The 14,578-nt window shown below is 56.9% G+C and overlaps 1 protein-coding gene across 2 annotated transcripts; it reads right to left on the bottom strand.

Annotated features, from left to right (window-relative positions):
• Positions 1-38: 38 nt before the first annotated feature.
• P3H3 (prolyl 3-hydroxylase 3) lies at positions 39-14,312 on the bottom strand. Of its 2 annotated transcripts, XM_055569291.1 has the most exons (15): positions 13,791-14,312; positions 12,799-12,951; positions 12,243-12,444; positions 12,037-12,168; positions 11,437-11,573; positions 9,589-9,678; positions 8,369-8,421; positions 8,151-8,218; positions 7,932-8,056; positions 3,745-3,846; positions 3,319-3,469; positions 3,015-3,132; positions 2,861-2,936; positions 1,652-1,792; positions 39-1,522 (listed from the first exon to the last, which is right to left on the bottom strand). In XM_055569291.1, the coding sequence occupies exons 1-15, from the start codon at positions 14,262-14,264 to the stop codon at positions 1,367-1,369; spliced, it is 2,178 nt and encodes a 725-aa protein (XP_055425266.1). In that variant the 5' UTR covers positions 14,265-14,312; the 3' UTR covers positions 39-1,366. The 2 variants fall into 2 exon arrangements, with proteins under 2 accessions (XP_055425266.1, XP_055425269.1); XM_055569294.1 differs by lacking the exons at positions 39-1,522; positions 1,652-1,792 and adding an exon at positions 2,077-2,591.
• Positions 14,313-14,578: the final 266 nt, after the last annotated feature.

Genomic DNA, 14,578 nt, shown 5'->3' with positions numbered 1-14,578 from the left:
GGGTGGGCAGAGGATGGGGAGGGAGGTGTGTGGCTTGTAGAAGGGCCTAGGCCCAGCCCAGGGAGGGTGGGAGCAGGAGTGTGGGGCTACAGCGGGGCACAGCGCCACCCCCCCGCACCCTGCAACAAGCCCTGGAGGGAGGAGGGGTGGGATGCTTCCCTGGCCAGTCCCTCTCCAGGCAGAGAGCAGAGCATCAGGCCCCACGGGATTAGAGCAAAGCTGTGAGGATTAAGGGTTGGGTCTGGGAGGGGGCAAAGGAGCAGCCCGACCATGCTCCAGGGTCCCCCCACAGGCCTTGCCCCCCATCGCATGGTGATGATCTTCGCCATCAGGGCCTACCTAGCAACCAGCCCAGGAGCCAGAGAGCGAGTGAGCGAGATGGCCCATTGTCAACACCCCAAGTAGTGCTCCCGAGCTCAGGGTGGTGGGGGAAAGGGCTGTGGTGGCCGTGGGGAGATACAGGCAGGAGCTGAGATTAGAAGGCACTGATCTGGATAATCCTTCTTCAGGACAAACCCCAACCAGCTGCCCCCGGGGGCTGATCCTGGGGGGTTGGGAGGAGGTCCAGGAGACCCAAAGAGGAGGACGGATGGGCCTGGCCCAGCCTTGGCTGCAGAGGATGGCAGTGGAGAGCAAGCCGATGCGCTGCTCGCATCTGGTGTTGGGCCCTCACGACTCGCGGGACTCTGCTGGGGCCATGAAGGCAAGAAGCAGAGGGATCGGGCTGCCCTAGGTCTCAGCCAAGCTCAGAGAGGAAAGACGCTGGCTTAGAGTAAGAGGCCCAGGGAGCAGCTGTCAGGGGTCAGGGTTCATTTGCATAAGGGAGGCAGGTGGTTGAGATTTCCCTGACAAATCACAGGCTGGAGGGGCCCATCTCTGGGAGGCCCAGGATACCTGTCTCCTGCCAGGCCAGCCACAGCGTCTCCCACCTCCAGCCACCATGGAAACCATGATACACTTGACTGGCCCCAGCAGAGGGATGGTCAGGATCTTTATTGACAGGCTGGGGAGGGCAGGCGGGGGCGACCCTCTCTCTCATCTTCCTCATTTACAGCACCCGCTCGGGCCCTACCCCCTGCCAGTTCTTTCCACTTCGGCCTTGCCCATCTTCTGTCTGTCCTAGGCCTGGAGGTCCATCCTGGCTGGGCCCAGGCCAGTCCCCAGGCCGGTCCCCAGGCTAAGTCTGTGCAGGGTCCTCTGAGTTCAGGGTTTCACGGCCCTGGTGATCCCCAAGATGGCAGGGTACAGGGATGGAGGGCTCGCTGTACTGCGGTGATCACACGGGGGCTTCCTGGGGGTCCCCGGCATTAAGGCAGACCCTCCACAAGTCAAGTGGCCATATCCCCGAGGAGCTGGGCTGGCCCCCTCACAACTCCTCTCGAATGCGAGGCGGCTTCCCAGCCTTGTCCTGGAGCCGTGGAAGCCTGCGGCTGGGGGGTTCCGGGCCGGGGTCCCTGCTGGCCACATCTTCTCCTTCATCCTTCTCTGGCCCCCGCAGCAGCTCTTTGGCTTCCATCCACTCCTGGGGAGTGAGGAGGAGGGTCGAGGCTGATTTCCCCCCACCAGCATCTGCCCTGTCCCGGGACTCTCCCTGGGTCATCTCAGCCCTGCCCCTCGCCCGCCAGGGTGCCAAGCCCCACCACCTGCTTACCTGCTCCCTGTGCTCAGGGGCCCAGGTGTGCCACAGAGCCAGGGCACAGCGCCGCCCCCGTGTCACGGCCCACACGCCGTGGGGATTCTCCACGCCTGAGCTGAAGGCCACGAGGCGGCCGCAGCGAGGACGAACCTGTGCCTGTTGTTGCGGGGGTGGATGGCAGATTCAGCTCAAGGGAGAGGTCTTCAGAGACCTTGACCCTGACTCCCTGGAGCAGGACGGGGTTGGGGCTCAGACAGCGGAAGCTCTCTTGCTCACCACATCCCCTCCTTAGTTCAGGGACTATCCTGGGGCAAGTGGCAACCAGGCCTCCACTTGGGAGCACCAAATGCCAGACTGGAGGCTGGAGGAGTTGGAGGCAAAAGGAGAAGGGACTCTGTCTGCCCCTGTGCCCTGCTTCTCCTGCCCACCCTCTGCCCAACCAGACTCTGGGTTCTGGGCATCAGGGTCTTGGGGACATTTTTCACCCCAGAGAGGGATTGCATGACGGGGAGCTGGTGGTGGTGAGCAGAGAAGGAGCTAAATGGATAAGGCAGAGCAATGCACAATGAAAAATCACTGCTCCAGTCCTTCTGCTGGTCCTAGACCTGAGCTTCTACCTGGAGTAGAGGCTTAGAGTCCTGTGCTTCAGCCGCCCTCCTTTATTTATTTATTTTTGAGTTTTTTATTATTTATTTATTTGGCTGTACCGGGTTTTAGTTACAACACACGGGATTTTTCAGTTGCAGCATGCAGAATCTAGTTCCCCGACCAGGGATCGAAGCTGGGCCTCCTGCATTGGGGGCACAGTCTCAGCCACAGGACCAACCAGGGAAGTCCCTCACCTGCCCTCCTATAGGAACTGAGGTGATCACTGAAGGCAGGGCCTGGAGGGGCCCCTTGGAGGTCTCCCGGGAGGGGCTAGGAGAGCCCCTGAACAGACAAGAGTGGGGAGATGCTGCAGAAGCCGGAAAGGAGAGGGTTGACTCAATGAACATAAGTTTAAGCAAACTCCGGGAGATAGTGAAGGACGGGGAAGCCTGGCCTGCTGCAGTCCATGGCGTCACAGAGTCGGACACAACTTGGCGACTAAACAACAACAACAAAGGTGGCCCCTGCCGTTTCCCAGCATTTGCCTCTGGGCACCCTCTGTTTTGAATCCCCAGCCTATGGTTGGGCTCCCTGCTCCCCTCCCCGCCCCACCCTGCCCCGCTTCCCATCAGTTACCGTGACTGTGAGGGCGTTGGGCTCTGTGAAGAACAGGTCCCCGCCCTGGAAGTCATCGTTGAGGTAGAGGAGTCCACTGGGGAGAGAGGAAGACAGGAGGCAGGCAGTGAGACCCCAGCCAGGCGCCCCGCCCAACCCCTGGAGGGCCGCCCACCTGTAGTCTCTGTAGGTGTAGGCTGGGGGCTCCCGCCAGCACTCCCCGGTGTCAGGATCCAGGACACAGTTGTCGGCGTGCACCGGGTGGCTCAGGTCCATGCGCTGCGCCTGCTCCCCTGGGAAGCCAAGGGCCTGGTGGGCGCCCACCCACACCCACCCTATAACTCCAGGGTCACAGCAGAGCCCCCGCTGGGCAGGGGAGTCAGTCCTCCTACAGTGAAGATGGAAACCCACACAGCAGGGGTACTGAGGGTGTGCAGGGCCCTGAGGGGCCCTGAGATGGGGGGGGCCCTGGCGGTTACCTTCTATGGCGCTCCGGCACACCAGGTGGGTGAAGGAGAGATGCAGGGGCCGGTCGGGAGAGAAGTAGGCCTGGGTTAGGCTCCGCACCCGCTCGCTCACCTCCAGGAGCAGCTGGGCACCCTGACTGCCCACCGCCCCAGCCCGGGCCAGCTGCGGCAGAGAATAAAGGATGGGGAAGGGGAGGTGTGGTAAGGCTGGTCCCAGCCCCTACCCCACCTCCACTGCCCTCCACCCATGGTTTGGGGCTTGCAGCTGCCCATCAACCCAGCCCAGACCGCTCTTTCCATTGTCCCTGTGACAGCAACCTGGGTCCCTCAGTGGGGAGCCCCCTCCATCAGTCCTGGGCCAAGAACTCCTCTGAGTCCCAGGAGAGCCCTCCACAGGCAGAGACCAGTCCTCTTCTCCAGTTCCGTGTCTCCTCTTACCTGTGCGGCCTTGAGCACCGTGAGCCCCTCAAAGCGTTCATGGGGGGTGTGTGGGGAGCGGCGACCCCGATAGCCAGACCTGGCTCCAGCCTCAGCTGCATCCTAAGCAGAGAGGGAGTTGGCTGTGGGGTCACCCTGCCCAGACCTGGGCTACTGCCCACCTCACAGGGCTACACAGCCTTCCCTCCAACCAGCCAGTCCCTGGAAGAGGCTGGAAGCTCCTGCGGTTCTCTGAGCTGCTGCCCTTTCCAGAGAATGACTAACTCCACATCTGTGTGGTCACTCCTGGTAAACATCTGGAACCCCACTGGCCGAGGGGACGGTGCATAGGACTCTGGAGGGCTTCCTACAGTGGGGAAGGGCCTCCGGGAGGTCAGGACAGCAGGGAAAGGGGCAGGAAGGGCTCGATCACTCGTTCTGACAGGCTGAGAACAGAGGAGTCTTTCTGGAGCAAGACCCTGGCCAGAGGTTCGACATTTGGGCCGGGTCCTCGCGGACCTGAAGTGGGGACGTGGCACCAGCCAACACATCTCTCTCCCATCCCTTCTCACCTGACACACTCTTGGAGAATGTGGGAACCCTTGATGCTGACTCCAAATTCCCCAGCTGCCTCCACAACTCGCATCACCCTTTACTGACACCTCTTCAGTCTGCTTTTTCTTTCTTTTTTCTATTCAGTCTGCTTTTTGAAGCTCAAAGTACCACTGTGTAGTTACCCCATACATAAGCCTCATCTCTGAGAGGCCATTTAGTCACTCAAGCTTTCATTCATTCATCCATCCATTCAGTAGGCATTGAGCCCCCTGTGCCAGGCACTGTTCTGGGCACTGGGGACTCAACTGTGAACACGAAAAGTCCCTGCTACTATGGGCTTCATATTTTGAGATAAACAAACCAGGTCAATTCAGACAGTGATGTATCACACAGAAAATTAAAGCAGAGTTACAACCTTGCAAGCGCCCTGGCAGAGGTTAGGGGATAGCTGATACTGGGGAGTTACCCTTGAGTTCATTCTTCATCACTCACATAGATTTCCTCCGAGGCACTAGTGATAAAGAACTCGCCTGCCAATGCAGGAGACATAAAAGATGTAGGTTCAGTCCCTGGGTCAGGAAGATCCCCTGGAGGAGGAAATGGCAACCCACTCCAGTCTTCTTGCCTGGACAACCCCATGGACAAAGGAGCCTGGTGGCTCCATGGGGTCCCAAAAGGTTGGACAAGACTGAGCACCCCCACATACACACATTGATTTAGTCCTTAAATTCTCTATCTTTGAGTTTCTAAATATTTCTCATCTGTCCTTGTCTTCATTGCCTTGAAATGAGACCTATCCTAGGGCTGTCACCTCTAAGCTCCTCCTCACTTCCCTGTTCCATTGCATTCTCTGTGCTGCCACTAGAGGGCGCTCCCGGTCCTATAGGACGAAGTCTCCAGACCCTGCACTTTGGAGTTCTGCAGAAGACAACAATCCACCCCTCCTTAAATCCTTCAGTAAACTGTCCACCAGCTAAAGAGAGCCCAAACTCCTTGGCAGGGTACAGAGGTCCTCACCCATCTCTCAACCCGCGCCTCCTCCTCATTCCTGCCCCTGCATAATACACAGCCTGATGATAATAGCAACAGATCATACTGAGTATTTGCACATTCTTCCAAGAGCTTTACCATGTACTGACTCATTTAATCCTCATAACAGCCCTACAACAAAACCACTGTGTTTAGCCCTGTCTTGTAGAGGAGGAAACGAGGCTCACAGATGTTGAAATACATGGCCCAAGGCCACACAGGTAATTCCTGCTGGGCATGCCCATGCTTTGAACTCCTGTGCTCCACTCCAGTTCCCAAACCCCGCCCCCTCATTTTTCTTTCCGGCAACCTGATTTTCCTCCCTTCTCTATCCAGTTGTTGTTGCTGTTGTTCAGTCACTCAGTCCAGTCTGACTCTTTGCTACCCCATGGACTGCAGCACGCCAGGCTTCCCTGTCCTTCACTATCTCCCAGAGTTTGCTCAAAGTCATGTTCATTGAGTCGGTGATGCCATCCAACCATCTTGTCCTCTGTTGTCCCCTTCTCCTCCTGCCTTCAATCTTTTCCAGCATCAGGGTCTTTTCCAGTGAGTCAGTTCTTCAAATCAGGTGGCCAAAGTATTGGAGCTTTAGCTTCAGCAACAGTCCTTCCAATGAATATCCAGGACTAACTTCTTTTAGGATTGACTGGTTGGATCAACTCTATACTTTCACTCTACTCTTTCAGCTTGCAGTCCAAGGGACTCTCAGGAGTCTTCTCCAGCACCACAGTTCAAAAGCATCAATACTTCAGATCTCAGCCTTCTTTATGGTCCAACTCTCACATCCATACATGACTACTGGAAAAACCATAGCTTTGACTAGACCGACCTTTGCTGGCAAAGTAATGTCTCTGCTTTTTAATATACCACCTAGATTTGTCATAGCTTTTCCTACAAGGAGCATCTTTTAATTTCATGGCTGCAGTCACCATCTGCAGTGATTTTGGAGCCCAAGAAAATAAAGTCTGTCACTGTGTCCATTGTTTCCCCATCTATTTGCCATGAGGTGATGGGACCAGATGCCATGATCTTCATTTTCGAATGTTGAGTTTTAAGCCAGCTTTTTCACTCTACTCTTTCATCTTCATAAGAGGCTCTTTATTTTTTTAATATTTTATTTACTTATTTATTTTACTGAGCCGGGTCTTAGTTGCAACACTCAGGATCTTTCATTGCCGCACGTGAACTCTTATTTGCAGCAGGGATAGAACCGGTCCCCCTGCACTGGGAGCACGGAGTCTTAGCCATTGGACCACCAGGGAAGTCCCCATAAGAGGCTCTTTAGTTACTCTTTGCTTTTTGCCGTAAGGGTTGTGTCACTGGCATATCTGAGGTTATTGATATTTCTCCCGACAATCTTGATTCTGGCTTGTGCTTCATCCATCCCGCCATTTCACATGATGTACTCTGCAAAGAAGTTAAATAAGCAGGGTGACAATATACACCCTTGATGTACTCCTTTCCAATTTTGAACCAGTCCATTGTTCCACGTCTGGTTCTAAATTTTGCTTCTTGACCTGCATACAGGTTTCTCAGGAGGCAGGTGAGGTGGTCTGGTGTTCGGTGTTCTCATCTCTTTAAGAATTTTCCACAGTGTGCTGTTATTTCTCCACAGTCAAAGGCTTTAGCATAGCCAACGAAGCAGAAGTAGATGTTTTTCTGGAATTCTCTTGCTTTTTCTATGATCCAACAGATGTTGGCAACTCATGCTGTCTGGTTAACTCATGCTTAAGATGAAGCTCAAATGCTACCCCTTCCAGGAATTCTTCTGTGACTTTCATCTTGGTGCTTCTAATTGGATGAGTACATCTTTTATCAAACTCACCACCTGCTGTGATTATGCCTCCATGCCTGATGCCTTCTCTGTACACTGAGTCCCCAAATGCACAGTCTGTGTTTATCTGCCTCTCCCTGGAACCTGGGTACTTCCAGTACACACCAGGGACTCAGAGAGGAACAAACCCAGAGTGAGACTGAAGTTTCATATATTGGCAGACTCAACCTGGTGAATACAGATCATTTAGCCCCATCTAGGAGAGATGTGATGATGGAGAAGCAGCCTGTGTGTCTGCAGAGCCAATAACTAAGCTCTCAGCCAACCAAGGCATCTTCACCTGCACACCCACCCTTTGTGATGCATTTACGTTTTTTGTTTTGTTCTTCCTATCAGTTTCTAGCAAACTTCTGTAAAATGTCCAGCCCATGACAGCTATGCCATGTCAGCTTAGTCGCTCAGTCATGTCCACCTCTTTGCTACCTTTTGGACTGTAATCCACCAGGCTCCTCTGTCCATGGGATTCTCCACGCAAGAATACTGGAGTGGGGTGCCACTTCCTCCTCCAGGGGCTTTTTCCAGGGATTGACCCTGCACCTCCCGTGTCTCCTGCATTGCAGGTGGATTCTTTACCGGCTGAGCTGTCATTGGGGAAGCCCCATGTCCGTTAAGTTGAGAGGAAAAGGAACTTGTCCTCTGGAGGGAGAAAACCTCAGCAGTCCCCAGGGTCTGAGAGGGCAGGGGAGTGGGGAGGGTGGCGAGGGGGGGACAGGCCAAGAGCAAGGGGGCAGGCAGCTGTGCCTGAGGGTCCCCCAGTAGCACTGTGCCACCTCCTTACAGGTCCTCTCACCTTGGCCAGCTGCAGCAGCACCCCACACTCGGCCGGGGTGAGCAGCCCGTCCAGCACGGCTCGCTCCGACCCGTTCAGCTGCCTTGCGTCCTGGGTCAGGGTTACTCCCTCCATGAGGAGGACATCTGCGGGGGAGGGACAGGGCAGGGGGTTGATGGTCCCCCGAGGGCAGACCCAGCCCCTTCCAGGCTCCTGCCTCCTGCTGTCCCAGGAACTCACCCTTCCAGTGAGTCAGGGGCTTCGGTTGTGGAGGCTCATCGTCCCACGGCCTCTTCTCCTGATCCTCTCTCAGGGGTGAGAAACATGCTCAGTGAACACAGGCCAGTCCAGACCCATCTTCTCAGACCCCGCCTCCCAGGACTCCTCCCCTTACCTTCCACCCAGGCCACGCCCCTCCCACCCAGACCACGCCCCTCCTACCGCAAGGCACCTCCTACCTGAGCTTTTCTCTGAGGGTCTCAGGGATGAAGGCAGCTGGGGTCCAGGAGTCCTGGGATGGTCAGGAAAAGAACCATCACCTGCCAAGTCCACCTCTGAGTCCTTGGCGGTAGACCATGGGCTACCATACTAAAGTCGTCCTGCTTCCAGAGGGGAAGGTGGAGATGGGGAAGCCCTGGACTCATTGTCAGGAGCCCTGGGCACTGGGCCAAACACCGCAATAATAATAACAACAACTTACAAAGCACTGTTTGTCAGGTGCTTTTTTAAGAGCTTTATATGTGTGTTAGTCGCTCAGTCGTGTCTGACTCTGCGACCCCATGGACTGTAGCCTGCCAGATTCCTCTGTCCATGGGATTCTCCAGGCAAGAATATTGGAGTGGGTTGCCACTCCCTTCTCCAGGGGATCTTCCCCACCCAGAGGAACCCGAGTCTCTTGCGTTGCAGACAAATGCTTTACCATCTGAGCCACCGGGGAAGAGCTTTCTATACGGATGTGGAGTTTATCATTTAAAGTTTACAATAGTCTTATCAAACAGGTTGTATTAATGTGCCCATTTTGCAGTTGAGGGCTCTGAGACACAAAGACATAAAGTAACATGCCCAAGGTCACACAGCCCATAAAGACAGGGTTGGGATTTAAGCGATGGTGCCCAGACTTGTCCGATAGGGGACAGGGCGATGTCTGCAAACATCTCTGATGGCCATGACTCAGGGATGCTAGCGACACCTACTGGGCAGAGTAGGGACAGCCCCTTTTCTCCCAGTTAGGAAATACTGGCTTCAAACACAGCAAGATAGCCAAGAAGGCTGGGGGAGCCTGCCTGACGCTGGAGCACTAGCAAGAATAACCTCTGCCTTTCAGTTTCCCCTCAAAACTACCACAGAAAGAAGAGTACGAAAACCAGCAGCAGACTTTCCTGTACTTTGTAGCAAGTGACACGGCTTCAACAGAGCTATAAGTATGGTGCTCCCATTTTACAGGGAAGTTGAGGCCGAGCAAGCAAAGGTCCAGAGCTTGTCTGCGGCAGAGAAACCAACACCTAGGCCTGTGTGATCCCAAAGCTGCCTGTGACCCTGGGGCACAGAGTCCTCTCCAAGCCTCATGGGGTTGTGGAGAAATGAGACGTGCTGTTGAGGAGGGACGTGGCACCTCCCGTAGGGCACTGCTGCTGTCCCCCTCCTGCAGGCGGCCAGGGGGAGAAGCGGGGTCACTCACGGGATCCTTGAAGCTGGCCCCCAGGTGCTCCACGGCATAGTACAGCTGTCTCTTCTCCCCCAGAGATCGAAGGACGAAGCGCTGGATGTCCTGGGGACAGCAGGAGTGGACAGCGGGAGGGGGAGAGTTAAGGCTGGAAGAGAGCAGGGCAGCCCATGGGCTCCCTAACCCTGGTCCTTCCGCTCTGTACAACCCTCCTCCCTTGGCAGTTAGGGTCTCCAAGCTCAGACTGGGGGTTGTGTGTGTGTGTGTATGTGTGTGTGTGTGTACACACACGTGCCCACTTGTGCACAGGTTGGGGCAAGCAGGGGTGAGTTTAAGGGAAGAAGGCTGGCTTGGACTCAGAAGTAGAGCCAGGGGACTTCCCTGGTGGTCCAGTAGTTAAGACTTTGCCTTCTGATACAGGGAGTGAGGATTCAGTTCCTAGTTGGGAAACTAAGATCTCACATGCCTTGCAGCCAAAATGCAAAAAACATAAAATAGAAACAAGACTGTAACAAATTCAATAAAGGCTTTAAAAAAAATTGTCCACATTAAAAAAAAAATCTTAACAACAACAACAAAAATCTGCCTGCCAATGAGGAGACACAGGTTCCATCCAAAGCCCATGCAGCAATCAGCACAGCCAAAATAAATAAATAAACAAATAAACAACCCAGTTCAGTTCAGTTGCTCAGTCATGTCCAACTCTTTGTGATCCCATGGACTGCAGCACGCCAGGCTTCCTTGTCCGTCACCAACCCCCAGACCCTGCTCAGACTTATGTCCACTGAGTCAGTGATGCCATCTAACCATCTTGTCCTCTGTCATCCCCTTCTCCTCCTGCCTTCAATCCTTCCCAGCATCAGGGTCTTTTCCAGTGAGTCAGTTCTTTGAATCAGGTGGCCAAGGTATTGGAGCTTTAGCTTCAGCATCAGTCCTTCCAATGAATATCCAGGACTAACTTCTTTTAGGATTGACTGGTTGGATCTCCTTGCAGTCCAAGGGACTCTCAGGAGTCTTCTCCAGCACCACAGCTCAAAAGCATCAATTCTTCGGTGTTCAGCTTTGTTCATGGTCCAACTCTCAAAACCATACATGACTACTGGAAAAACCATAGCTTTGACTATACGGTAGGGCTTCCCTGATAGCTCAGTTTGTAAAGAATCCACCTGCAATGCAGGAGACCTGGTTTCGATCCCTGGGTTGGGAAGATCCCCTGGATAAGGGAAAGGCTACCACTCCAGTATTCTGGCCTGGAGAATTCCATGGACTGTACAGTCAGTGGGGTCGCAAAGAGTGGGACACGACTAAGTGACTCACTTTCACTTCACTTTGACTATGCGAACCATTGTCAGTAATGTTTCTGCTAAAAAAAGAAACCAGCTTCCAATGCAGAGGACATGGGTTTGATCCCTGGTCAGGGAACTAAGATCCCCCAAGCCGCAGGGCAACTAAGCCCACACACTGCAACAAGAGAAGGCGTGCACCAACTAGAGAAAACCCACATGCCAAGGAGATGAGCCTGTGGGCCACATGAAGACCCAGTGCAGCCGAAATAAGTTAAGAAAAAAAGAAAGATAGCCTGAAGTGGGGAGCAGGGAGTGGAGACAAGGCCAGATGCTGGACTTGGGGACGCCTTTGGCCAGAATGGGGGGCGGGTCCAAGTGACTTTTCCACTGTATTTGTCTGATTTAGGACGACCTCACAGGGTGAGCTGGAGAAGGGAATGGCCACCTACTCCAGTGTTATTGCCCTGGAAATCCCATGGACAGAGGAGCCTGGTGGGCTACAGTCCATGGGGTCCCAAAGAGTCGGACACGACTGAGCAACTTAGCACACATCCACAGGGTAAGTGAATAGGGGTACCTCTCTGGGCCCGAGGCCAGGTCTTGGCTCCCCCAGCTTGGCCTGGTACCGGTCCAGAGCTGTCTTGGCAGCCTCATCCTCTGGGTAGAAGAGCAGGAAGCTCAGGACATTCTCCATAGCCTGGGACAGATTCCCCACTGGGGACAGAGCAACAGCTTGGGGGTGCGGCCCAGAAACCAAGCACCCCAGTCATCCCTGGGCATGGCCAAGAGCCAGGGGACAGAGGCAGAGCAGAAAAAGGTGGTCTCCCAGTGACCCATCCCACCCAGCAGACAGGCTCATCCATTGCTTCTTTCCAAAGCTTCCTGGAACTTACCTGGGCTGTACGGGCAGAGTTCAGAGGGAAGAGAGGAGAGAAGAAAGGAAAGTGAGAAGCAGCGAGGACAGAAGGAGCCCTGTGACCCAGCTCCCAAGCTTCCCACAATGGAGAGCCAGAGTCCTCTGAGGTGATGGTCCCCAGGGAGCCCCAACCTACTCAGATGCAGAGATAGATGGAAGGATGGAGAGGTGGAGCTCCGGGTATCATCAGAGACAGGCCTTCACTCTCCGGGTCCCAGCCCCAGTCCACCCACCTGGGGCTCACCCTTCCCCCCAACTGACCCTGAGCGTGGGCCTCGTGCAGCCGCCTCAGCTGGGTGGGAAGGAAGTCCGGAACAGGGAGGCTGCGACCAGGACGCGTGGCCACATCCCCCACACAGCGCTGCCGGCATTGCAGGACACGGGTCCAGTGCCCTGTGGGGGACACAAGGGGTCTCACTCAGCTAGTGATATGCCTCCCCCCGCCCCCCCACACTCCAGCCCCTTACCTGCGATGGCCTCATACAGGCCCCCCTGGCTCCCGGTCCCCTCCTCCTCCTCTGCCTCCCTCTCCTGTTCCTCGGGCCCCTCACAGCCAGCCCGGCAGCTCTCCACCTGGGCCAGGCTCTCCTGCAGGGCCTCCTCCAGCCAGGGCAGTGCTAGGCCTGCCTCCTGGCGCCCAAGATGTTCCAGGCCGGTGTCAAAGGCTGCCTGTTGGGGAGGGGAGAGGTCAGTCACCCGAGATCCTGGGGGCGGGGGTGGAGGGTGCCAAGATAGATTGGGAGACAGAAAGAAGGGTAGGGGCGTTGGCCTCACTGGGGGCCTGGACTCCAGGTCTCAGGTCACCTTGGGGAATACAGGAAAGGCCTGAGAATCCGAATGTTAGCACATGAGACTGCAAATCTCAGGAAGAAAACTAGGTCCCAGAGAGGGACCCTCCCATCAGGGTCACAGAGGACATACCCGGATTTCCTGATGCCCAGTACAGTGTACAGCCGGGCGAGGCCTATGCATCCCATCAGTCAAAGGCTGGGGGGTGGGCTGGGGTCAAGCTGAGGGTCTCACCCAATATGGGGGCGTCTCGAGGTCCCGGAAGCTCTGGGGCCGAACCCCTGACATCCGTCTGTACTTAGCCATGTCCTCCCGCATCTGCAGGTGTGCTGGGTTTGCCACAAAGAAGGTGTGCGCAGCGGCTGCTGCCAAGTCCAGCTTCTTCAGCTGAGGCACGGGAGGGATGGGGGAGTCAGCCCCCAGGGTAGGGGTGTCAGAGTCTGCCCCTCCCCAACATCCCCACCCTAGCCTTCTGGAAGACTGGTAGGTGAAAGCTGCCCACCACGCAACCTCCAGACCCCCAGTAAGTGGGGACTCTCAGGAGTCTGGTAGACACCGAAAGGGGGTCTCAAAGACTGGAGTGGGTGGGGTGTGGGCAGAGGGACCTCAATGGAGAGACAAGGCGGAAGTGATGGCCACGCAAGGTGGGGATGTAGGGGTGACCCTAGCCGCCAGCAAAAGCCGCAGGTCTCTAGGACCCTGAGCTGAGGTGTGTGTGACCGGCGCCCCCCTTCCCCGGCCACGTAGGCGTTAGTAGGCAACAGCTACCACACCGGTAGCTGGGCAGGGTCCCACGACCGGACACCAGAGCCCTCAGCCTTGCCCACCTGCTCTTTCTTTCCCGAAGCTCCCTCCTGCCCCAAGCGAAGGCTCACGCTCACCCGCTACCCGCCCCCCAGTTCCCTCTCTCCAGCTGCGTCTCTCGCCCCTGTCTCCGCCCCTCTTCATTCCTGGGAAGAGGCGCTGTCACTCCACGTAGGTCTCAGTAAGACTTCCTAGAACTCCAGGCCCCTGCTCTCCATCTTCGGTCGGCTTCCACCCCCTTCCAACTTTGCTCCCACCCTCCCGAGGCCGTGCCCCACTCTGTAGGTACTGGTCCCGGTTTGCCAGGACCGACTCCAAAGGCGAGGTCTTGACCACACAGCCGCACCCGAGTCCCGGCGTTTGCTCGCCGCCCCTTCCTGGGAGCTGGAGGAGGACCCCCGGGCCTGGGCCGGGCCACGCACCTGGTAGTAAGCCCTCTGCAGGTAGTTGTAGGGCTCCCGCCGGCGGAAGGCGTCCCGGACCGCGCTCCCCACGCGGAGCCGCGCCGCGCCCCCGGGGCCCAGCCTCCGCGCCCCGCACTGGGTCAGGCACTCGGCGCGCCGCAGCGCCGCGCGGAGGAGCAGCGGCTCCCAGGCCCCCGGCCCGGAGTCGGGCCCCGGGGCGGCGGGGAGCGAGACCCCCGGCTCGGCCGCGCAGTGCGCCCCGCAATCCCGCCGCGCGCGGCCCAGCGCCGCCCGGCTCCGCAGCGCTTCCCGCAGCAGCGCCACCGCCGGCGCCCAGGCCCCCGCCGCGTAGGCGCGCAGACCGTCCGCGTAGAGCAAGTCGGGGGCCTGGAGAGGCGCCCCTGGGGACGGCGGGGCCAGGCCGGGGGGCTCGGGGGACCCCGGGGGAGGCAGGAGCAACAGGAGCAGCAGCCACCGGAGGGGCCGAAGCATCGTGCCAGAGCCGCCGGCCGGCTGCAGAAGGGAACTGCGGGAGCCGAGAGCGAGAGGGAGGAAAAGGGGAAAGGAAGAGGGAGGGGAAAGGAAGGAGGGATGGGGAGGAGGGAGGGAAGGAGGGAGGAGCGCCGCCGGGAGCTGCTGCGTCCGAGCCCCAGCCCGGAGAGGCCGGAGAGGCCGGGGTGAGAGAGAGACTGGAGTCAGAGGACGCCCGCGGCGGCGGCAGAACGTGGAGAACGTGGGCTTTAGGTCAAGCTGGGTGGCGTCAGAAACAGACGGTGGAGAGAACAGGACAGAAGCCGGCCCTGGAG

Source organism: Bubalus kerabau, chromosome 1, assembly GCF_029407905.1.
Source record: "Bubalus kerabau isolate K-KA32 ecotype Philippines breed swamp buffalo chromosome 1, PCC_UOA_SB_1v2, whole genome shotgun sequence".
Classification (NCBI taxonomy): Eukaryota; Metazoa; Chordata; class Mammalia; order Artiodactyla; family Bovidae; genus Bubalus; species Bubalus kerabau.
Note: the sequence above shows the minus strand (reverse complement) of the source record. Positions and strands in the feature narration are given on the sequence as shown.